The sequence below is a fragment of the Alosa pseudoharengus genome, unplaced genomic scaffold (assembly GCF_046254945.1).
Source record: "Alosa pseudoharengus isolate Yale_2024_CS ecotype anadromous, Long Island Sound unplaced genomic scaffold, YU_APseudo_1.1 YU_APseudo_1.1_scf_5, whole genome shotgun sequence".
Classification (NCBI taxonomy): domain Eukaryota; kingdom Metazoa; phylum Chordata; class Actinopteri; order Clupeiformes; family Clupeidae; genus Alosa; species Alosa pseudoharengus.
In genome coordinates this window covers 38,407,136-38,432,135 of record NW_027468837.1, presented here as the reverse complement: position 1 = coordinate 38,432,135, position 25,000 = coordinate 38,407,136, and the positions used below count along the sequence as shown (strand labels likewise).

Here is a 25,000-nt window from a genome sequence, read left to right as displayed (position 1 = left end):
GCAGCATAGAACTCATAGTTTCAGAAACTCTACAATGATCACTGGGACGTAGTATAGGATTCACATATGAAAAGGCAGAGTAGCCGGCATTAAACACAACATATATGCTATCCGTACATTACTTTATTGCTATTTTGTTTAGTGGTTAGGTAAAGTATCCAAACATAGCACATCTAATCAAAAAGGAAAAGGTGGTCTATTGGTTAGAGTAACATGTCATCCAAGAGCCCATGGTTCAATATTCAGGTGATTTCCCTTCTGAATAGACTTTAAATGAATGCATGCCCTGACTACTTTACCATTACCTTTACAAATAGTAGCCAGTTAAATATGTTTAGATGTATACATTATTTGTGCATACAGATGGAATGCACAGATATGCACTGTATCTGTGTGGCCAGGTGTAAATAGCATTGCTGCACACCCGAGTGTGTCTCTCTGCTGCCATGCTATACATCCGGGTGTAAGTAGACACATAGGCTATTTTCACTGTATACAAATAGCATGTATAGCTATTGACGAATTGCATCTGTCTGAATAATATCAGGCCTCTAATTTCAGAGCACTTGTTGCAGTCACAATCATAGCTAGTCTCTAATACAGTGGGTGCTATCAATAGTGGGGAAAAAATAATCATAAAAGCCGCAGTATACTATAGTTATTATCAATATTTCACAACTGTATTTCAAAGTGTCATTTGGGATTTACTGCAATACATTTGGGCTGAGGTTTTGACTATAGTTCAGAGCAGTCATTCACTGAGCAAAAGAAAATTAACTGAGAAAGTTGAATTTTGTCTGTCTGTCTGGTTAAACATGTAGTCTGTCTGTCTGCTCAGAGAGTCTGGTTAAACATGTAGTCTGTCTGTCTGTCTGTCTGGTTAAACATGTAGTCTGTCTGTCTACTCAGAGAGTCTGGTTAAACATGTAGTCATGTAGTCTGTCTGTCTGTCTGCTTAAACATGTAGTCTGTCTGTCTGGTTAAACATGTAGTCTGTCTGTCTGTCTGTCTGGTTAAACATGTAGTCTGTCTGTCTGCTCAGAGAGTCTGGTTAAACATGTAGTCTGTATGTCTGTCTGTCTGGTTAAACATGTAGTCTGTCTGTCTGTCTGTCTGGTTAAACATGTAGTCTGTCTGTCTGTCTGTCTGGTTAAACATGTAGTCTGTCTGTCTGCTCAGAGAGTCTGGTTAAACATGTAGTCTGTCTGTCTGTCTGTCTGTCTGGTTAAACATGTAGTCTGTCTGTCTGGTTAAACATGTAGTCTGTCTGTCTGTCTGTCTGTCTGGTTAAACATGTGAGGGATACTGGTTCTCCACTCCAATGTGATTCTCTGAGGCACTATTGCATACATGAGCCTAGTGGCAGCAAGATAATCCAGAAGAGGATAGCATGCCATATGCTATGAATTCAGTGCTAGTGTGTCATGAAGTTTCTCATTTAGCCTACCATTTGTTTAATCCTGAACTGCATTCAGTAAGACCAGTAACATCATCCAGTAAGACCAATATCTCTTTTCTGCCGTTTTTAGAATAAAAAAAATGTTTTGATGTTAACATCCATATGTTTTTTTTGTTTATTTGTTTTGAGCAATTTGAAAATCAAACGTAAAACCACAACATGGCGTTATTATAAGGGATTTCACACGATGAGTATGTCAGGATACACCGAACCCTTTCAACAAAAATGAGAAACTGTTTTACTTGATTGACTGCGACTCAAAGGCGTGTTGGGTTGGTTGTCTGCGTTAAATTAAGGCCCATTTTGTATGCGCATTCGGTCAGACTTCACCAAACGCCACCTAAAGGGTAGCCTCAGCTTTCAGAAAACGAGAAGGAAATAGACACTCAAAATATTTCGACAACATCTGTCTTTTTTGCAAACGGATTCTGGACTTCCAACGCTGGTAATTGATCGCCACAGTCTCCCGGCGACACAACGACAATATACGTTTCTTTACGAGGGACAACTCAACCAAAGTGTTCAATTACGGATTTATTGAGAACAAATTAAGAAAGTTTTAGGTGATTTTATCATTTGCAGTGACCCATACCTAGCTCCTATATGTAATGTAACAGGTGACAGTGAGGTACTTAATTCCGCAACCGGCACTTGATCAGTGCAAGCAATAGGTAGGGCCAAATTTGGCAAATTCTCTTGCCAAAGAAAATTAATAAAAGTTTTCGAAATCAAATGCATTGGGGGAATCGTATTGTCACCAGAGAATCCTTGTGAGATATTGAGAAGTGAAACCAACTGGTGGCAGTGATGAGGAGGGGGGTTCAAAATGGCAGACTTAAGTGAGGAAGCAGCATGGATTGTCTTGAATATTGGGCTTATTTATAACAACGAATGTGTTATTTCTGGGTCGTTATTGATTTATTTACAAAGATTCTTCATTTTCTCGGCTCTCTTACCTTTTGTTGTCGTCTCGCCATGTCTGTTGGTTGTTTAGCGTTGAAAGGGTAAGCAATGCAGCGCATGACAAAGACATAGAGCTGTAGTCTCTTCTTTCGCTCTTCCTCTTCTCTTTGCATCTTTTCCAAGTCCTCTTTCTCCTTCTCGCTCGCCACCGAAGGGCTCGGACTTGACGGACGGACATTGCTACTCCGACTGGGTTGTAAGCCACCAGAGCCCTCACTGGTCCGACTCGGAGAGACACGGGCGCCAGCCTTAGGTGCTGCAACTACTTTGCGCTCCTCTTCCACTATCTCATCTGTTTCCTCCTCGCTTGATGATGGATCCAACATTTTGATTCAAACTGATGAACGTCTAGTCTAGATATAAAACAAAAGCAAACCCACAATTTCTAAACAGAAAATGAATGAGTCTACTATTAAGTGTGGAAGACCAATGTGGCAGTGTGCCAGACGCTACACGGAAAAGTGGTTACAAATTGGGCAGTTTCAAGTCAATGTAATACAGCAAAGAATAGAGCACAGAGACACTTCACGAGATGCATGCATGTAATAAAACTGACACTTACGTTGGGCGAGTCTGGTGAGACTGGTCGCGCGACACAAACACCCCTACCGAATGAAATTGTTGCTGCTTACGCCTCTTCGGCGTTTTAACTCTCCAGTCACCGCCGGGGATTTGCTGGGAGATACTACAGAGAGGGGAGGGCTGTAAAGAGAGAAAACGCTTTTCAGAGCCCTGTTTTGTCTATCGATTTTTAGTGTTGCCTGCCGTGGTTTGTCAATTGCGCGCTGATGATGGCCACTTCCTGGGGGAGCGAAGCAGGCGCTGACCATGGTTCTGAACTGGAGAATCAGATTGTTGGGGGTGGGGTTGCCAGATGTCTGTTCGTTGACGCTGTTTCCGCGAAAACGAAATGCATCACCAACCTGTCGATTTCCCTGGGAACAGTAATAGCTTAAAAGTTTTTTAGATGCAAACATCGTGCAGTTAGGCATTGCTTCAACAGTTTGGGTGGCAGTACATCGGTTTATCTGATGACAGTACAATTATTTACTTTTGGATTGAAAAATAGGACCACAGTTCAATTGAAAGAATGTGGTGTTATGGTTTGTGTGGGAAGGGGGACCTACAGTAGGCTATGTATGCTATAGCGCAAGGAAGTTAGATGAGCACAATGGATTAATATGCTCCTTGGCGTCAGAATTCAACGCCATTTAATATTAAGACAGTACCTACCATACGCCATTTAATATTAAGACAGTACCCGTACCGTACAGTACCTAGTCATAAACCGACTAAAAAGTCACGATCCAAAGCGCCAAGCCTTTGGAATCAACTGCCACCTTTCATCAGAGATGTTCCCTCCATCACTAGTTACAGTGCATGAAAATGTACTGTTCTGTTATCCAAAGTCTTCTTCTACTCCTTATTTCCACCACATTTCTATGTCTATCAGCTTCAACCGTTTAACGTTTCAATTTCGTTCACACTTAGTAAGGCAGGTCTTGAAAAGGACACTTGAGGAATGTATCTTTCGTTTTTGCAAGCTTTATACTTTTTGAGATATTAACATAAAACAAACTTATTTTCCCCCATAGACTTTGCATTGGTATTATGACATCATAAAAGGCTAATTAAACTGATTTGCACCTGTATCAACTGCCAGCTGCTCAACTAGGCCCCCTCAAAGAGACAGTTAAACTGATTGCACCTGTATCAACTGCTGATTGCACCTGCATCAACTGCTTTCTGCTCAACTACTCTCTCCATTCTACAAGGATATAAGGCACATTCCATCCAACTTTCTATCCATCCATCTTCTTCAAACCGTTTACTCATCAACCATTAAACTATCTATCAACATCTATTAAACAATCTGACTATCAACATCCATTCAACTTTCTGTCTATCAACATCCATTACACTATCTACATCAACTTTTAAACTATTGTGTCTATTCTGTCTCAGGCTTTAAGCATACAATTTGGCTCTCTTAAGACTACAGATCCCATCCAACTGTTTTCTTCTGCCCACAACTTTCAAAATAAAAGTCTACAATAATTACACAACTTTCAAAATAAATGCTACAATGATTCACTATTAGATAATTTAACTGTTCAGCCATTCCAACTGCCAGTTATCATGAACTATGCCTCCAGCCAACTATATTAAACCACCACCTACCTAGCAACCAACATAGCAACCATCTATGTCAGTTCCCATAGCAACCAACATGATTACCCTAGCAACCATCATAGAAACAGCTTTAGCATTGCAACACCCATGTTTACCTAAGAAAAAACAGTGTAACTATCTCTACATTATCTGTTTTAACACTGTATATTTAACATCATATGTTTTGCATTTTCATGCACTGGTAATTCCTCGGAATTACATTTTCTAGTTTTAAATCTAGGCTCAAAACACACCTCTTCTCCCTGGCTTTCCCTGCCTTTTTATGACTGTTATCTGATTGATATCTGTATTCATCTATGTTTGGTCAGTGTAAACTGTATTTTAAATGTGCTTTATTGTTATGACCTAGGGGTAAGGCCACAACAAAACAGGGAGTCGAGAGGTTGGATCTTTATCTAAAATATGGATTTATTAACCAAATTAACCAAATAACAATCAAACAAACAGTGTGAGGTGGGTCAAAGTCAGTCTTCAGTAATGCATGGATGTTGTGTAGGCGATTTCAAGGTCCAGGTGCAGGTGATCAGTATTCAGCAGAGGGAGTGGGTGAGCAAAGTGAGAGCTTGGAGGGGGCGGAGCTGGTGACTATTCTTTGACACAAACCTCCAGGCATTTGTTGGTTATCAACAGGTACGCCATGCTGTTGGAGGTGCAAACAAAAGGTGCATCACCATTAAGATCATATAGATAAGAATTGGGTCAAGGGTTATAAGTATGTTATTAGTGTGATGAAAGAACAGTTTTATCCATTAAATATCCATATGTGTTCACTTTTGGCACCTTGGCTACCATAATGGTAACTATAGCTAGTTATTTAGTATCTTTAGAACACTAAACATATCGGAGGTGACAAATATTGAGTTACTCTGTCTTGACTGTTTAACATTAATCACTCCTCTGAAATATTGCTATTGTCGATCCAAAGTAAGATGCCTGTTTCAAAGTAGAACTCGGTTGGAGGTCGCAATGTAATCAGATGACATACAGTGCAACTGGAAAGTTTTCAGACCCTTTCAACATTTTTTTATGTTTTAGACTCATCTTATAATTGATTTTTTCCACTCATCAATCTACACAAAATACTCCAATACTCCACAAAAAAGCAGGTGTTTGGAGTATTTTGTAAATTTCTAAAAAATATCCCATTTACATAAGTATTCAGACCCTTTGTAATGATGCTGTAATTTAGCTCTGGTGCATCCTACTTCTGTCAATGGTCCTTGAGATGCTTCTAGAACTTGATTCCACCTGTGCCTAAATGAATTCATTGGACATTATTAGGAGAGGCACACATCTGTCCTATAAGGTCTCACAGTTGATGGTTTATGTCAGAGTGAAAACCAAACCACGAGGTCGAGAGAATTGTCCGTAGACCTGCGAGACAGGATTGTGTCAACAGAGATCAACAGGCAGAGTTTCTGGGCCCAACAGCTTTTTCGTCCAAAAATGTTTAGTGCAGCCAACCTGCTTTCACAAACTTTTAGCCTTAATGTTTACTAGCGCAGCCAGCCTGCTTTCACAACCTTTTAGCCTTGCCACCATCACCTGGTTGAGAGGGTAAAACAAAACTGCTTGACTCTAACAGAGTAATTAGTAGCTGTGTAGCCAGCTGATATAATCAAGGGTAGTCTAATGTCCAGACCTCCATGAAAAATAGGATTTTATTAGGTTGAGGCAGCGAGTGTGTAGTACAGGGGTCTCAAACTCAAATGAGCTTGGGGCCAATTCTGCCAAAATCATCTGATTGGAGGGCCGGCTATTTCTGAAAATGCAATGTTCTTTTTTTCAAATACCACACAAAACTGCAAACAGAAAGTGCAAGTGTTTTTATCTAGTTTTAGACACCTGTGCTAGCAACCTTAGCTTATAAATAAAATAATGATAAAATAAATATTAATACAAATTATAAAACAAATGAAAAGCATAAAAAGTATGTGTGTGTTTCACACCAAATAAAAATATTTTCCTCTCATAACTTTTTTAAACCTGGCAAACTATAGGCGTCAGGGTTAAGAAAGCAACACCATTGGATTTTTATATCAAATTTTCAAAAGTCCATGGCTTGAAAGTGGTCAGAGATATAGTCCTACTGTAAATGTAAAATTTTTTGAGTAAAACAAAAGTTTATGAAGGGGGGAAATTTACCCATCTAATTTGCCACTGGATGGCAAGCACCAAATTATGCACCTTTCAGTAAATAGCCTACTGGATGAACATATTTGAGCAGGTTTACTTTCCTTTTTTCATATTACCCACATAACAAATTAACAGGAAAACACCTAAGATGTATACCAACACCTAAGATGTATATGGTTTCTAAACCACAAGGCCTACAATAAAGTATTCTGGTCAAATCAGTTCCTATCGCGGGTAATCTGAGTAGCCTACCCAGAAGTTCGCATCATATTGCGGTGCATGACCTTGTAGGTTAGAGCCCTATTTCTACTATCCCTGCTGTCTGTACCTGTACCACGTCCATTACGGACACTATCATCACGATTACCACTGCAACTTCCAAGCTATGTTGGGCAGAGGGTCGAAATAAGTATGCTTAGTGGACACCGTCGTATACACGCAGACGCACCTCCATTCAATAGACGATCGATCATAATCTCCAAAAGGATACGCTATTCTCCTTCAGATTTAGAATAGGTGAATAATTAGCCTACCTAAGACTTCATTACACGTAAACATTTTTCAACATTTGGTGTAGGCCTATTTCTGCTTAATTTCTGCTTCAATTTCTGCTACACTATGGCCTGCATCGCTTCCGCATCATAATGCACGTCTTTGTATTTCGCGCGTGTAATACAAGTATTTCCTGAAAACTTTGCGCAGCGATTTTAGGTTTGAATGAAGCTCTGGATGTCTAGCACATAGTGGAGCAGATTACAAATGAGATTTGTCACCGTACTTGGAACTATCGTCTATTTTAATCAGTAGGCCTATCGTTGTTTGTCGCAATTAAAAATAGTCTCAAGGGCCGGATTACATTATTATTTTGACATACGTCGCGGGCCGGAATTGGGCCGGACGCGGGCCGGATTTGGCCCGCGGGCCGGGTGTTTGAGACCCCTGGTGTAGTAGAATGGTAATTTTGTTGTAGGCTACTCTAAATAGTGGGAAACTTTTATTTGTATTTATTTATTTATTTTATTTACGGTCTATGGAATAAAAATGAGCAGCCCTAGGCCCAGTTGGACCTGAAAAAAGAATTATCGGCACATTATTGCATCACAACTTAACAACGATAGGCAATGCTGTGTAGTAAGAAATTGTTCTGTTCCTACAGCTGTCATCAACAATTTTCTTGATGATAGTTAATTGTGATCTGGAAAACAATAAAGCGCCAGACTTTAATAATTCAACAAATACACTAGTTCCTTAATGATGGAAACATTGCTTATAGCTTAATGGTGCTGAAGGAACTAATGAGTGACTGTTCTCTTCAGTGTTGTCAATGAAAAACAATGTTCTTTTAAGAGTGCAAGACAAGATCACCAGCCATCTTGATGGAGCCTACAATGAGCCAAATAGCCTAATTTGCCAAACCCTGCTAGTTCCAGACAACCTCAAGCACTCTGACCAACACCTCAAGCACTCTGACCCTGAGCAAGGGGGCCCCGCAAGGGTGTGTGCTCAGCCCCCTGCTCTTCACACTGCTAACACATGACTGTACAACCACTCACAGCTCCAACCATCTGGTGAAGTTTGCGGACGACACAACACTTGTGGGCCTCATCACTAAGGGCTGAAAGTAATTGTGGTGAATACTTACTTAATATTAATCTTAGACTGGCGAACTTCAGGAAAAACTCAGGAATCAAGTTTATTCTGTTACAAGCAGAGAGAGTACAAAAAAAGGTCTATGGTCTATGTAGGCCTAGCCCAGGCCTGAAAGGCCTAGGTTGGCCTGTAGCCAACCTCTCCTCTCTTTGGTTCTACAACTTATAAGTCCAAGTCTAAAAATCCAAAATCTAAGTCTAACATTGCAGTTTAGTTACTTTTAAATGCTTTAAACAAAGAAGAAAATGGCGCCAAAAACAAGCCCACTTGGTTGGTTCTCTACTTGGTATCAGACACACCTACTCACACCCACTTCACACCTATTCATTCTTATCAGAATAGCATGAGGAGAGGCATCATATATATCAGAAATATCACTTATAGAATGTACCAAACATTCTCACAATCAAATCATTACAATCCTTGTACTGAGACTATCAGAATGATACCAAACATGAATACATTTACATTTCATGACACATGGATACATTATATCAAGGTAACATCCTTTGTCCTGTGTAACTGATAGGCCTTGAACCACCACATTAGCATTCCATTGGGGGAGGGGATGGTGTCTTTGTTTTAAACCAAGAAGGGCCACATGGCAATTACATTATTATTCATTTTAACCCTAAATTTATTGCTATCACTACAGAGAAGAAGTAGACCTGCTGGCTAAATGGTGCAAAGACAACAACCTCCTGCTGAATGTCAGCAAGACCAAGGAGATTGTTGTCAACTTTCAGAGAGGCCACAAACAACTGCCACCACTGTCCATCGACGGAGATGCTGTGGAGAGAGTGAGGAGCACAAAATTCCTGGGGGTGCACATCAGCGACGACCTCTCCTGGACCACTAACACAGCATCACTGACGAAGAAAGCCCAGCAGCGCCTCTACTTCTTGCGCAAATTGAAGAAGGCAAGTGCCACGCCTCCCGTCATGACCACATTCTACAGAGGGACCATCGAGAGCATCGTGTCCAGCTGCATCACAGTGTGGGGTGGAAGCTGCACAGATCAGAACAGGAAGACCCTCCAGCGCATTGTTAACACAGCTAAGAGGATCATTGGAGCACCACTCCCCTCCCTGCAGGACATTTACACCACCCGCCTCACCCGCAAAGCACTAATGATTGTCAAGGACACAACCCACCCTGCACACGAACTGTTCAGCCTCCTGCCCTCTGGAAAGAGGTACAGGAGCCTCCGCTCCTGCACCACCAGACTTGCAAGTAGCTTCATCCACCAAGCAATCAGGATGCTGAACACTCTACCCACTGTCCCATCACTGACAGCCCCAGGGTCGGACTGGGAACAAAATTCGGCCCTGGCAATTTTCTCCTGGACCGGCCCACTACTGGACCGACGACCCCCCCCCCCCCCCCCCTCACACACACACACACACACACACACACCAGTGTTGCGCGGGTTTGGTCACAAGCGGCCCGCGGTCGCCCGATATTTTAATCAACCTGACCGCAACTCGGACCGCGAATATTAATTAGGACAAAATTATACCCGACCCGCGAATTCAACCCGCTTATTTACAAAATGTGTGCTTTTGGTTATAGGCTGCATGCAGTGTGACAGTAGGCCATTTCTGTAAAAACAAACTAATTTATTTATGAAACTTGATGCAGTAGAACTACACGCAGTAAGCATGCAGGACATAATGTTTGCGCAGGAGAAAGAATGAGAATAAGAGCGCAAGCACGCACGCAACGCACAAAGGATAAGAACACTAGGATAAGATTTGAAGGCCATGGACATACATCTTTCTTTCGAAAACAGAAATGGTGAGGCGAGGTAGGCAAGAGAGATACATTGCTGGTCAAAACGTTAGCGTAAGAACTGGTTTATAATGCTGAATGAAACACAGTTTACTAAAGCACATCCACTGTTTAAAGTCACAAACACAACGAACTAAGGTAACTTTTATGCATGCGCGAACCTATACATACCGGTAGATATGGCTGTGTAGTCTGTGCCATAACATTTATTCCTGCAGGCTGCCCGTTTTGGCTGTCATACTTTTAAATGGCTTCGCAAGAAGTAGGCCTAGACCATAACCATAGCCTATATCGCTTTTCCTGAAGGGGTGTCTTTATTATTTTAACTGGCGTCTTGCTTCTTTACTGTTGACTTTACTGTATTGATGCTTTACTGTATTGATGCTAGCTTTCTCGTGATATTTTAAGTAGGCCTATTTGTAGAAAATATATATTTAATTAATTTTAACTGACCCGCCCGCAAATGACCCGAATATCATTAAAATATTTTGTTTATGACTCATAACCGCGGGTGACCGCGGTCATCCGCGGGCGACCGCTTAATTTCGGGCAGACCGCGCAACACTGACACACACACAAGCCCACCGATACCAAAATCCCCCCCTGATCCCCCCCCATAAATAACAAACACACAGTATCATGCTGTAGCAACACTTCATAAACTGAACCCAAAGATTTAGATTTGGACCTATAGGTTATTATAATTACAATTATAATAACCTATATAATTATAATTACTCTCCGGGATTTTTTTTTTTTAATTCTGGTTGCTAATCACACCATTTTAAAGTGATTTGAGAGGGACAGGATTCAGGGATACGCTATTAAAGACAGTGCAACTAACGTCTATAAAAACAATATATTTATGGAATAAAACTAGATACCTTTGATTGCTGTTTACGGTTAAACTGCGATGATGTGAACACCAGCCAGCGGAGGGCACTTTTATAGCCTATGCTACCATGCATGAACTCGTAGGCTATATTTCCCCACAAACCAAGCGGCTGCTTGGACAAATCCACTTGAGGGGTGGGGCAGGGGGGCGCGATCGTAACACACACTGAACCTGTCATGAAGAGGCCAAAATGATTGACCTGTCACCCCCCAATCCAAATGGATGCAACTGCATTTATAGGCTAAGCCTAGGTCTACATGACGGGCCGCAAATGGGCTAAATAACTTAAAAAAAAAAAAAAAAAATTGACCCATGTGGACCGGCCCACCGGGCATTTGCCCGGTTGTACAGATTACCAGTCTGAGCCTGGACAGCCCCCACCCACCAGCCAGCAAGGAACCTAGGACCCAGGATCCTGTCTACCCTGACATCCCCCCCCAGGACCGCCCTGTGGAACTGCACTGTGACTGCGCAGCCTAACGTGTTGCTGCTTCATATCAAGCCTGATATACTTGAAATGACTGCATATCAATGTAAATATACTGTACACACAAGCACAAGTTTAAACTTCATGTAAATGTTATCAATGTTATTTATCACTCTGCCACAATGCTGCTGCTACTACTACTCTGTCAGAAGGTTACGCTAGGACTATGTAAATATACAACACAATACCTCTATTTTTTTGATATATGTTCTATATTTCAGTCTCGCACTTTAATGTCTGCATGTGGTATCTCTATATTTTTATTTTTTATTGTCTATGGCTATGTCTATGTCTAAAGTATGTCTATGTCTGTATTTAAAGTATGTCTATGTCTGCATGGGAAAGTAAGAAACAAAATTTCAATTCTTTGTATGACCAGTGCATGTAAAGAAATTGACAATAAAGCCGACTTGACTTGACTTGACTTGTGGGTCACTATGTGTGAGCATAATCAGGGCTACTTTCAAGAATGTGCTGCTGCTCACTTCACACATTCTGACTCTGTCTTTTATTTATTCTACATTGTGTGTGTTTTTTATTATTCTATTTTATGTACTTTACATTTTAAACTATTTTTTAACTATTTAACTATAAACTTGCCTTGCCTTGCCTATGCAGTTTTGGCCATGGACTGATGAGAAATGAAAAAACATCAGGTGTATCAACATCAAGAATGCTCTTTTTTAAGTTTCCAAACACAGTTTTCAGACAAAATAAATGTAGAGCCTAAAATGTTATGGCTGGACATATGCATTGACTTTGATGTAAACCAATATACTGTATATGTTGCGTTACATTTTTCTCCATACAATAAAATTGCAGTTTATTGGCTGTTGGTTTTTAATCCATTATGAATAAAAATGTGTGAGTGACAATACTGATGTTTAATGCGCTCCAATCTGGGCCATGCCTCATCTCACATAGGGCAGTATGATTGACAATAATCTATGCCAGAAACATGGATTAAGTCTCTTAAAGTAGCCTATAGGACAATTCTTTTAGGAGAATTTTAACTTCTGTCCACCCCATTCATTCAAGATATAGGCCTACTGTAGGGTTGGCTATTCGTTTGTTTAGAGTGATTACTTTAACTGGTAATAATGGCTATAGACCAAATTAACCAATTACATATTTTTTAACCTAGCCCATAAGAAAATATTATACTGTTCCTGGGCATAGGCTATATGATCTGATTGATATTATCTATATGATATGATCTTTGTATGTCCTGGATAGCAGGCACAGGCCTTATGGCAACTCCTAGTCAGAGGTGGATGAAGTATACAATTCATCTACTGAAGTGAAAGTATAGATACACCTTGTCAAATATTACTCCAATACAAGTGAAAGTTGCTAAGTCAGATTTTTACTTAAGTTGAAGTACAGAAGTACTTGCTTTTAAAATACTTAAGTATTCAGAAGTACAAGTATTTGTCCTTTTTAATGTATTGTAATGTAATGTTTATTTGTTAATTACAGTATAGGCTACATAATTTGGTCACTCAGGACTTACATCCAACAAAAACATTTGATCCATTTTCATAACCTTGCAACTGTTTAAATGGATGCCATAACAGGTACAGATACTCAAAAATAATACTTAAGGACAGTAGCCTAATCAAGTAAAATGTAGCCTACTTAGTTACTGTCCACCCCAGCTCCTAGTCATGTAGGCCTACAAGTCAATAGGCTAGGCTGTAATTTAGGGGGGGGGGGGGGGGGGTGTCAAGGATACAAGGAAGTTTATTGTCACATGCATATAGTTACTGGAAGTAAGAAATGCAGTGAAATTAAGTATGGTGTCAGCCTATTTGTGCATTTATGGGGGGGGGGGGGGAGTAAAAAGTGCAGTAGAAGAGGGTTTTAGTAGATTAAGTGGCAAGGGCTGCATAAGAAAGGTGGGGGAGGATTGCGATTGGGGGGGGGGGGGCACCAACAAGGAGCACCCAAGAGCAACAGGGGCAAGGAAAAACTCCCTTACCAAGGAAGAAACCTTGGGCATATCCACGGCTCAAGGGGCTAACCCAACTGCCAAGGGTCTTGGTGTGTGTGTTGGGGGGATGACAAGGGAGATGGGATAGTGTGCTGTGTATGTGGGGAGAGGGCAGTGTGCAATATGTGTGTTGGAGAAGCTTCCTCATGAGACAATGTGCTGTGTATTGGGGGGCGGGGGCAGTGTGCTGTAAGTATGTTGGGGATGTGTGTTGGAGAAGCTTCCTGATGAAATAATGTGCTGTGTATGTAGGGGAGAGGGGGGGCAGTGTACTGCAAGTATGATGTGTGAGTGATGACAGTGAAGATGTGTGTGTGGGCGGGAGGGGAGTGAAGCAGTGACTGTGTGTGTGTGTGTGTATAGTGTGTGTGTGGGTAGGTGGGGGCAGTATTCTGTAAGTAAGTAGAGGATGTGTGTTGGAGAAGATCCTGAAGACAATGTGCTGTGTATGTAGGGAGGGGGGGGGCAGTGTGCAGCAAGTATGTAGAGGAGGCTTACTGTAGCAAGCAGTGTGCTGTATGTATGTGAGGTGATGACAGTGATGATGTAAGAGTGTGTGTTTTTTTTTGTGTGTGTGTTGGGGATGGGGGTGGGGGGGACAGAAAGGCTAGGCAATCAAGGACATGGGTAGATAGATGGAGGAGAAATCAAAAATAATAAATAAAAAGTTCTATAGAGATGTGCAAAAGTTGGAGAAAGTCAGATATGTGTGTGTGTGTGTGTGTGTGTGTGTGTGTGTGTGTGTGTGTGTGTGTGTGTTTTGACGTGTGATGAATAAGGAAATAAATAAAAGGTCTGCAGCATAGGGAGAGGGATGTAAAAGTGCTAAAAGTCATGTAGGTGTGTGTGTGTGTGTGGGGGGGGTCATGAGTGCTGAGGAGTGGATGAGTGCAAAGTCAGTATAGTGTGAGTTCAGAGTTGGGAAATGTTTGAGAGTGCTGAGGAGTGAATGTGTGCAAAGTCAGTATAGTGTGAGTTCAGAGTTCGGATGGCCTGGGGATAAAAAACTTCTCCTGAGTCTCTCAGTTCTGGCTTTGTGACTACATAGGCGTCTTCTTGATTTCAGCGGTAGGAACAGTGTCACAAAATGCACGTAGGCATTTCCAGATAAACGATTACGTCTTAGCCTAAGGGAATATGTTAAACCAAGGTTTCACTTTTGATTTAGCCTATCAAGTGTTGAATTAGACCTCACCTTCATAATTTCTGGGAAATGCCTGAACTTTTGGACTTCTGACTTCTGACTTTAAACGTAGGCATAGGCTACTCTCCATGTCGTTGAATGATAATAAATAAAATTATTATGTATGTAATATTTATCACTTATTATTGTCATACCCAGTGATGGTAAAATCTTCGAAGTTGCTTAAAAGTAGCCGTGACAGACTGGCGTCACAACACTCGTGTATTTGCTTGTCACGTGCTCTCTAATGCATCTAGTTAGCCCTGCCCCCTCTCTCCCACCCCCATTCAACGAGAGATGCGCCAGTGTGATTGTAGCATTCGAAACCTATTCCGTAGCTTGTGACTACCAACTTAGCAAACTACTTTAGTCAAACACCGTGGTTTGCGACGCTTGAGAGTGACTTTACATACCAAGGGAGATTGCGGCATCATACCCCGCCCAAAGACTGTCACGCTGTCAATAACAGTATAAGTACCGATACTGCGAGGCGGTCAACTTCATCTGAATCACACCGCAGATATGGCAGCACAGGATTTTAATTTTTTGCTGGCGACCGATTCCTACAAGGTGAGTAACTATATTTCTTATCTTTGGCTCACTAGATAAGCCCTGACCCAGCTAGAACCACTGCATTGGTTCGACCTTTCAGATGAAAACAAAGGTTATGGGTTAGCTAGCAAGTAAGCCAGCCAACCAACCTACATTAACGTCAGGTAATGTTAGCTAAGGTTAATTAAATGGGGGGGATCAAGTCAGGTTTCATTTTTACAAACATAGTTAACATATTAATGTGTAGGCATGGACACGATGTATAAATTATAATAATGTTATGGTAAGCTTTAAATAAACCTACCAAGATGAATTGTTAGTAGAAGTTAAATTAGCTATCGCTAGTAGCTAGCTAACTCCACTCATTGAGAAGCAGTGGTGGGTGGAGCTTGTGCTGAATTGCAAGTAACGTGCCAACTAACAGCCTGGGCTTTGCTTGGAAACGAAACTGTTTTGCGAAAGTGAAACACTGTTCTTAGACTAGAAATATCCTGTGATAAACTCTAATTTATGAAAAAGTTATACGTGATGGCATCTGCTACTGCCCTGTCTTTTGGCTTGCTCCCTGTAATTGATACAACACAGAACTTCCACTCCTGGACGTTTCTAGTTTCGTGTTGGCATTTGACATTAGTTTACCTTACACCAGCTCGCTTATGTTTTGGTGACATCCGCATATTTCCATATGTTGTATACGTTCTTGAGATGAAATCTGTTTTTCTGTCAGTTCAAATTGTAAGGCCAGGTCCTGTGATCAGTGATCAGTCTCCATCTAAAATGTCTACGTGCAGTCTCAGGACACCGCGGACTGCAGTTGTAGTGTGTACGTGCGTTTTTGTTGTCACCCTTCATAACATGGCATCATGGCAAGGTTCAACAATAACAGCCTTCATATCTTATGGACCTGTTATGCATTTATACATGCATTCCTGCATCATATGAATGCTTCCAGGCTTTGAGAGTCGACCTGGCATAGAAAAAGGTCACATGTAATTGGAAGATGTCATCCAGGTTTTTTTTATGTGGTCTTAGTCAAATGGCAAAGGATGATTACTAGTGTGACATCTCCAGTGACCCTGAACATGAGCATGCAAAATGCCAGCCAGTTTTCAATGCCAGTGACGTTTAGCCTACTCTCAGTTGTCTTTGAATGGCAACACTGTTGTCCTTAACACAAGGAAGATTCAGCTCTTTTATCGGTAAGCAAAGTTCACACTTTCCCCTAGTCTTTGACAGCATCCCTGCCAAGATGGGCGTAGATAGCTGTGATTTCATCAGCTCAAGGCTGAAGAAGCAGTTTCGCTAAGGGTGAAATGAAAAACACCTTAGTTGGCTAACTGAAGCACCCATGCACTGTACATGAACACAATTTCCTCCCTGTGCCAAGAACAGGTTATCTTTATCACCAGATGGACACGTGGGTCCACACATGTATCTGTTATGTAATTCATAGCAACAGGATTTGGGCATTATCCCACTTGCATAAGTGACCGTAGTAGTAGCAGTAGTCAGCGGTAGGCCAGCCCACTGAAATATGTGCAGCTTAAGGAAATGTTCGGTGTATCAGTCCCTGTGAATTTAGCCTTCAGCTTCCTGGATTGTTGTGCCACTGTTTTGGAATGTTGGCATAACTATGGCCTTGATACATCAGCTTGTTTTTTTTTAAGGGGAGAAGACCTAACAAAACAGAAACAAAGGTTATTAGCTGGAACCTGGCCATATGTCTCGAAATATTCAATACACAGGCTAACTTGTACAACTCAAAAGTCATCTGATGACATAAGACACAGTGAAATATGGCATATCATCATAGGTGTGACAAACAGCAGTCAAGGTCACAGAAGATTTATGTTTATGTTGGGAGGACATATTCAACACTTAAATAAGCATCACAAGGTTTGGTGATTAAACTTTAGTTACTTATTGAGCTCATAAAGCTAACCAGTTAACTTCATGTTTTGTGTGTTTGGAGTTCTTGGGATATCTTAAAACACTGAAATGTAGGCAATTACTCAAAGCAGTGTAGGCCCATTATGAATCCCCAGTCTTTTCACTTGGTGAGTGGATTTAACCAGTATTAGCCTTTGAAGTATAGCCGTGTGGGTGTGGGTGTGTGTGTGTGTTTCCTTTGTCCTTCTGAAGGCATATCATTGTTATGCAATACTGTTTTTGTGTCATATTAGACTGACTTTGACCCCTACCTGCTAAACAAGTTGGTCATGAGTGGCTCACTGACTAAAACAAATGGCAGCATCTTGCGTGTTGCCCTTGAACGTTGAAAAAAGAGTACCGTGGAAACATTTCAATTGTTATCTTTGGTTCGAGCTCATCCACTGGCCTGTGTAGCATAGCAGTGAGTTTAGGCCAAACTATGTATATACATTTATGATCATGTTTATGACCACAAGTCTGTCTTCTTTCTTTCTGTCTGTCTGTCTGTCTGTCTTTCTTTCTTTGATAGTGTGTTTGTTAGTGTTGGTAGAGTGAGGCCCGCCCCTATACTCTTTAGGGATCTGCGTCACCCTGGCCCTCCTGACAGACCCATTTCCCTATTAGGGTAGTATACACTCCATTAAGAGTCCTGCACCCGCCACCTGCACACCCATGGACTGCCCAGTTCTCGAGTTCTTTCCCTGTCCAGAACTGAGGTTGTATCAGCTGGCTTTTGGTCTTTGGCTGTGTGAAATCAAAGGCACAGGGTCCCGGGAAATTCCTTAATTGCGCTCATGTGGCGCTCAATGTGCTTCTCTCGGCACTGGCCTGCCTCGGACGACGGCCGTCATACGGCACACTGGCCTGCCTCGGACGACGGCCGTCATACGGCACGTGCTGGGCCTGCAAACAACATCAAGGAGGACAGAGGGTGCTGGATGGGATTGCACGAGAGAGAGAGAGAGCCCTGCTTCGTGGGTTGCTGTTTATAATATATATAATTGTGATGTGTGTACACACCTGGAGGAGTAGTAGCTCTCAATTATCAATTAGGAGTCTGGGAGCAAACAAAGGAGGTCTTGTGTAGGGGACATGTGCATAGCTCTCCCTTCCACCAGATTTATCATGAGCACCCTAGTGCAGAACTTATAGTGGGACAGTAAACTGCAGGTCACGTACTTCTAGACTTTCCTTTTGACTTAGAAGGGTAGGGTAGCCTACTTTGCTCACAAGGCGTGGTTAACACTGATGCAGTCTCTTTTATAGCAGTGTTTGCCCTGCTGTTCTGAGGGGCACTGTGAGGTCTGGAGTCATGTAGCCTAAATTCCTTGAAGGTGAAAATTCCAAATGTGGGCTTCCTTTGGAATGTGATGACTACACAGAATTATTTGGTAACTAGAATCCCATGGTAACTAGAATCCCATGGTAACTAGACTATACCAAAGGAAATGAAAGTCTCTGTGAGCTTAACCATATTCTGTCCTTCCTTCTCTGGTTTGTTATACGTCATCCCCAAGAGTAATGACATGTCTCTCTCTCTCTCTCTCTCTCTCTCTCTCTCTCTGCCCTCTTGTCATTCTAGGTCACACACTACAAACAGTATCCGCCCAACGTGAGTAAAGTTTACTCGTACTTTGAGTGCCGGTGCCGGAAGGATGCCCAGTTCCACGAGGTGGTGTTCTTCGGCCTGCAGTACCTCCTGAAGAAGTACCTGGCAGGTCAGTAGTGCGTGACCCACTCTGCGGCCATCCGCTGACCCACTGCCACTCAGCGCGATCGAGCAGAGCGTGCAAGCATGCCGTCGACCGTTCTCCGTGACCTTTGTCATCAGTGAAACGTGTGTCCTGTTCATAGGGCTTGCAAGGGCGCATACCACACCAGGCCATTCCAGTACACCCCATACCGTGCCTGAAATAGAGGTTCATGAAATAAGTAATGGTCCTGTTCACTCAAAAACCTTTCCAGAAAGTACTCTGATGAGTTTACCACTCCTCTCAACCAGGCCTTGATTTGCTTAAGGGACTGGTAGTTTTGATCTAGGCCTGTATTTTTTGTAGCTATTGCTGATACTCATTTGTCCTTTTTTCTGTAGCCTGTAAGCATTTGGCCCCAAGGCTATATTATATGATATATCATATATCATATATCATATATCACATCATATGATATCATAATCTACATGAAAATACTTTCAGTGTAGAGTGGGCGATATGGACAAAAAATAATATCTCGATATTTTTTGTGATTTTGACGATAACGATAATTAGACGATAGCCTACCCTTTAAAATAAATGTATAAAAGTCTGAGTTAGGCCTACTTTACAGCTATAATAATAACCAGTAACCTAACCTGTGACTTTTTAACCAAATCAACCAATGCATTGTCACTCTATGACGCATTTCCAATTCTGCCCCCACTTGTGTGGCAATTGACATGAGCTACATTAGAGAAGATGAACAGTTTCCCAAGTGAAAGTCTGAAGCTGAAGTTCCCTTCAAAAACCTTTACTTAGGATTCACTGTAAAACTAAGCAGACCAACAGAGTATATCTCAGTTATTTCCTTTGAGGTTTTGTTTAAGAGCAATCATATAGGCTAACATTCCAAGTTACAGAATAGAAACCAATGCGTTAGCTTATGGCTAATGTATATGAGAAATCCCATAGAGATGCTAACGGTTAGCATAATCGATAAACATAGATATTTAGAGCAAACTTCAGTCCATTTACAAAAGGGTTAGGCCTACATGAGAAGAGTTCTTTGTTTACAACTGACTATTAAAATACTCAAAGGCTAATGTTTTCTTTCCATATAATACCATGTAGGAAAAAACGTGACTCATCAATGCGACTTGAACAGAAGTAGCCACACAAAATCCCAAGTAGTCTACCTCTTGCTGCACAAAATAAAGATTAGGCATGCGTGTGACAACGTGGACCTACTAGTGATCATGTGACACTTGCTCTGCTGCAGCCAGGGGCTTCTCCCGCATAGACCTCCTGGATTTAGTAAATGTATGGGGTTTCAATGCGTGATTTCGATATTCCCATAAGTAATTTAAATACTCGATAATGTCAATTTGTTGTTTTAACGATGTGCAATCACGATATTATCGCAGACGATATCGCCCACCCCTATTTCAGTAAGATGATTATTTCTCGAGAGATTACTTTAGCATGTGTAGTTGCATAGTTCTGATGTGACCACTGTGAATGCGGAACATCCTGAAATCATGTGTGAAATGTGTGAATAGTGATCATAGGTCAAGCAGGCCTGGCCAACCCCACTACCCCCCAGCCCTGTCTTTGAGAGAACTGATGGCAGTCCTCTCCTCTATGTGAGCAGGGATTTTCTGCTTCTCAGCAAGCACCCCCCTCACCCCCCATGGGGCATTTGTTGCTGTTTGGAACTGGTGAATCCTTTTAGTTGCCCTCGTTTAACCTTTTGTTTGCGGAGTAGCTAATATGCAGTGAGAGAGTCTCCGAAGCTTGCTCAGCTGCGACAGGGATGTGCTTTTATCTGTGGAGTTAATTGGGTGCTTTTTGGTTTATGCTTCTGCCCTCTGACCCTGGTCATCCAACTACGCTCCTCAGGTCCCGTCATCACGGAGGAGAAGATTCAGGAGGCCAAGCAGTTCTTCCATTTGCACTTTAGACAAAAGGTGTTTGATGAAGACGGTTGGAGAAGAGTTCTGGAGGTAAGAGCGACATTCCTTACAGAGGACAACAGGCATTCAGTAACAGTGACCAGTCCCACGGATTTGTCTGTGATTGACAAAAGAAGTCCACAGCAAAGTGATTTGTGATGCATCATTTTTCTTGTTGTCTGTTGTCAGAAACATGATGGACGCCTTCCCATCAGAATCAAAGCCGTTCCTGAAGGAAAAATCATTCCGAGGGGGAACGTCCTTTTCACGGTTGAGAATACAGATCCAGATTTCTTCTGGCTCACCAATTACGTTGAGGTACTCTGACCATATATTTTGTCATCTCTATCTTTTACTTTGTGTACTTGATGTATGTATGATGCATGTATGACGATTGTTCAAAATTCTGTGCCTTTAAATCATTAGCAGACTTCAGGGAAGATCTTCATAGAACAAAAAGTTTCATAGCAGAATTGTGTTTAGCCTTTGATTAAGCAATTTCTTCCAATCTGTGAGTGCACATCTGACAGACTGTGTCTAATGGAACCTTTCTGCCCAGTTTGTGTGTTCCGAGACTAGAGCACAGCGTTGTTGTGTGTGGGTGTCCATGGTAGGGGTGTCATCATTCTCCAAATCCTCGATTTGATTTCATTTTCAATTTTAAAGTCACAATTCGATTTTCGATCTTTTTTTTAATATTACTATTAATGCATACTATTAAGGCTTTTATTTTGAAACCGCGTTTTATTTTGAAACCGCAAGGTTGTAATGTAAACAGAACAAGGCTAAACAGAGACGTGAACATAGTGAAATGAAACAACACAGAAGGATAATTTGATTGTTTCAGCACACTCCGAAGAGACCCAAGGTTAGTGTTCATGGAATATGTTTATCAATGTGCTTTTTAAGCCTTAAAGTAATTTTGGATTGTAACTAGGTCATCTTTTCACTTGCTAAGTTGAGTAGGCTAAGTTAGTGTTAATTGACGTGAATGAACGACAAAATACTTCCACACTGGTGATTTCAGAGTAGCAAGAGGGGCTTCAATTTCGGTAGGTCGATGTGCATATTTTAACTGGCTGCAGCCTAAAATTAGAGGAGTGTTGACGCTGCAGTTCAGCACGTGCGTGTGCGTTTGTGCATCTTGGCATACATGCTAGACATTGCATTGGGGGTGTGGCTGCATCGTCGATTCTACTTTTGAGTTCGAAGTTCGAGATTGAGATGTAATTTCGATCAATTTCGATATAAAATGGATATCATGACACCCCTAAACCATGGGCACGGTGGTAGTGTTGTGTGTGGGTGTCCATGGGCACGGTGGTAGCGTTGTTGTGTGTGGGTGTCCATGGGCATGGTGCTAGCATTGTTGTGTCCATGGGCATGGTGCTAGCGTTGTTGTGTGTGGGTGTCCATGGGCACGGTGCTAGCGTTGTTGTGTCCATGGGCATGGTGCTAGCGTTGTTGTGTGTGGGTGTCCATGGGCATGGTGCTAGCGTTGTTGTGTGTGGGTGTCCATGGGCACGGTGGTAGCGTTGTTGTGTCCATGGGCATGGTGCTAGCGTTGTTGTGTGTGGGTGTCCATGGGCATGGTGCTAGCGTTGTTGTGTCCATGAGCATGGTGGTAGCGTTGTTGTGTGTGGGTGTCCATGGGCACGGTGGTAGCGTTGTTGTGTCCATGGGCATGGTGGTAGCGTTGTTGTGTGTGGGTGTCCATGGGCATGGTGCTAGCGTTGTTGTGTGTGGGTGTCCATGGGCACGGTGCTAGCGTTGTTGTGTGTGGGTGTCCATGAGCACGGTGCTAGCGTTGTTGTGTCCATGAGCATGGTGGTAGCGTTGTTGTGTGTGGGTGTCCATGAGCATGGTGCTAGCGTTTGTTTAGCCGCCCCGGGGGCCCAGCTCCCAGAGGCAGCCAGGTGGCTGTAATTAGCCAAATGAGGTCAGCGCTGATTCTGGTGGCTGATTCAGCTGATCAGCTGGACTGCCACCCCATTGGTCCCTTGATCACCAGTGGCCGCAACATCCGATGGCTGGCCCCCTGACACACACACCCTGGCTCTGTCTGTCAGACACACACACACATGCGATACGCAATACACACACATGCACGCGTACACTTTGAACTCATTGGCACTCCATTCTCTCTCTCTCTCTCTCACTCACTCACTCACTCTCTCACTCTCTCTCTCTCTCTCACACTCTCTGTCTCTCTCTCTCTCTCTCTCTCTCTCTCTCTCTCTCTCTCGTTCTCTCCAGACCATGCTGGTGCAGATGTGGTACCCCATCACCGTGGCGACGATCTCCCGAGAGTTCAAGAAGATCCTGGCCAAGCACCTGAAGTCCACCTCGGGCAGTCTGGAGGGCCTGGACTTCAAGTTGCACGACTTCGGCTACCGGGGGGTGTCCTCTCAGGAGGTGAGGGCCTCACCGTACTAGAACTCCCCTCCTCCTTTCCCAGTATTCATTGCTTGCATTGCGTGTTTCCCACAGAATTGGATTCAATTTGTGGCGGTAGGTGTGGGGGGGGTATTAAGATCGTCTTGGTAGTGTATAGATCTAATTCAGTGCCTGTCACTTTAAGAGGTTCGTGAGGGAACCCTTGCAATTGTAACACAGTTAAAATGCTGCTGATGGGTGGGTGCAATTCATAACATTTTCTACATAGTTAAAATAAAGGTTCGTACTTCTCCTTGGGACAAGCACTTTTGAATTTTGGAAAACACTTTTCCATTTACATTGGGATTTTGCAAATATTCAGTGTCAATAAAATGAGCCCTTCAACGAAATTGACAAGCAGCTGTAAGTAGGCTAAGCATGCTAAATTCGACATCCAAACAGTATTCTAACCTTAGCTTTGAGATACTGCTTGATTGTATAACTTAACTTAGTTTAGTCTCTTCAATGTAGCCTACTATGTTGTGATAAGACCTTAGCAGAGTTAACTTAAATGCAGCAGTGTTGAACAAATTTGCACAGCATGGTCAAAATGCTAAGCGGATTTAATAGCAATTTAGCCAGACGTCTTTTATGCAATGCAATGCTTCTATGACTATGTGGCAACAACAATCCTTCAACAATCGTGAATATTTTGTTAAATACATGTGCAGAGGGGCAGCGGGCTACAAGAGAGAGCGGGGCGGGGCAAGGAAAGGCTGCGTGCGTAGAAAGCACAGCTCAATGGCAATGCAAGGATTTGATCTTATATTTAATTTAAATTCAATTAATTTAAACATAGAATATTAATCTGTAGCGGCCGATTTTGATTTCGTGGCGCCCCGCCACAGATTAGTCAATGTATGGGAAACACTGGCTTGGTTATTGTGTTGAAGATGTATTATTGATGTGTTATAGCTATAGCAGTTAGCATTGTCCAGTTTGTAAACTGTAAAGCAAAGTATACCGTCATGTTCGTTTCACTTTTTATTCTGCTCCATATCCAAACGAGGGAGGCTCCCAAATCAACAGTTAACTATACCTTATTTTAGAATAAAGAGAAATAATAAATCAAATACAAATCAGGGATACACACACACACACACACACACCGCAGGGAGCTGACCTTTTGGCAACCTCTTTTTCATTTCATAGCTTCGAGTCAATTCAGCATTCATATATTACCACTAAATCTGCATTGGAATGCTCTTGTCACCAGTATTCTTTCAGCGTCACATAATTAACTCAGTAGCCCCGTCTTAGTGAGCGGTTTTCTGCTGTAGGGTGTGTGTGTGTGGTTCTCTTTGGCGTCAGTGGCGTGGCGTCCACTTCAGACATCGCATGCATGGAGAGTAGCGTGCGCTGAAAAGGTCGGCGCCGTCACCTACGCTCACGTCAGCGCAGAGGGAGAGCCAGGTGGAGCGGAACTGGAGATAGTCGCTGCGCTTCTCCGCACGCTTTCTGATTGGCCGTCGTGATTTCGTGGTTTTGACATTGAGATGGTCAAAAATTACCATTTGCCCCAGCTGTGGCGCAACTGGCTGGGGTACATGCACCGTACGCCGGCGACCCGGGTTCGATTCCCGCCCTGTGGTCCTTTCCGGATCCCACCCCGACTCTCTCTCTCCCACTCACTTCCTGTCATTCTCCACTATCCTATCTGATTAAAGGCATAAAAAACCCCAAA

At 42.4% G+C, this 25,000-nt stretch overlaps 2 protein-coding genes across 14 annotated transcripts in view; one reads left to right on the top strand and one right to left on the bottom strand.

The window, feature by feature from the left end:
• The window catches only part of cadpsa (Ca2+-dependent activator protein for secretion a), a 140,994-nt gene extending 138,246 nt beyond the window's left edge, over positions 1–2,748 (bottom strand). For all 13 annotated transcript variants that reach the window (XM_076267423.1, XM_076267413.1, XM_076267418.1 and 10 more), the window contains exon 1: positions 2,416–2,748. In XM_076267423.1, the coding sequence (XP_076123538.1) occupies positions 2,416–2,748 (333 nt within the window). The remainder of the gene's footprint in view (positions 1–2,415) is intronic.
• A 12,283-nt stretch (positions 2,749–15,031) lies between these two features.
• Positions 15,032–25,000, top strand: part of nampt2 (nicotinamide phosphoribosyltransferase 2) — a 20,978-nt gene continuing 11,009 nt past the window's right edge. The window contains exons 1-5 of the mRNA XM_076267477.1: positions 15,032–15,320; positions 18,817–18,952; positions 20,828–20,931; positions 21,070–21,198; positions 23,137–23,295. Of these exons, the coding sequence (XP_076123592.1) occupies positions 15,273–15,320; positions 18,817–18,952; positions 20,828–20,931; positions 21,070–21,198; positions 23,137–23,295 (576 nt within the window). The 5' untranslated portion in view covers positions 15,032–15,272. The remainder of the gene's footprint in view (positions 15,321–18,816; positions 18,953–20,827; positions 20,932–21,069; positions 21,199–23,136; positions 23,296–25,000) is intronic.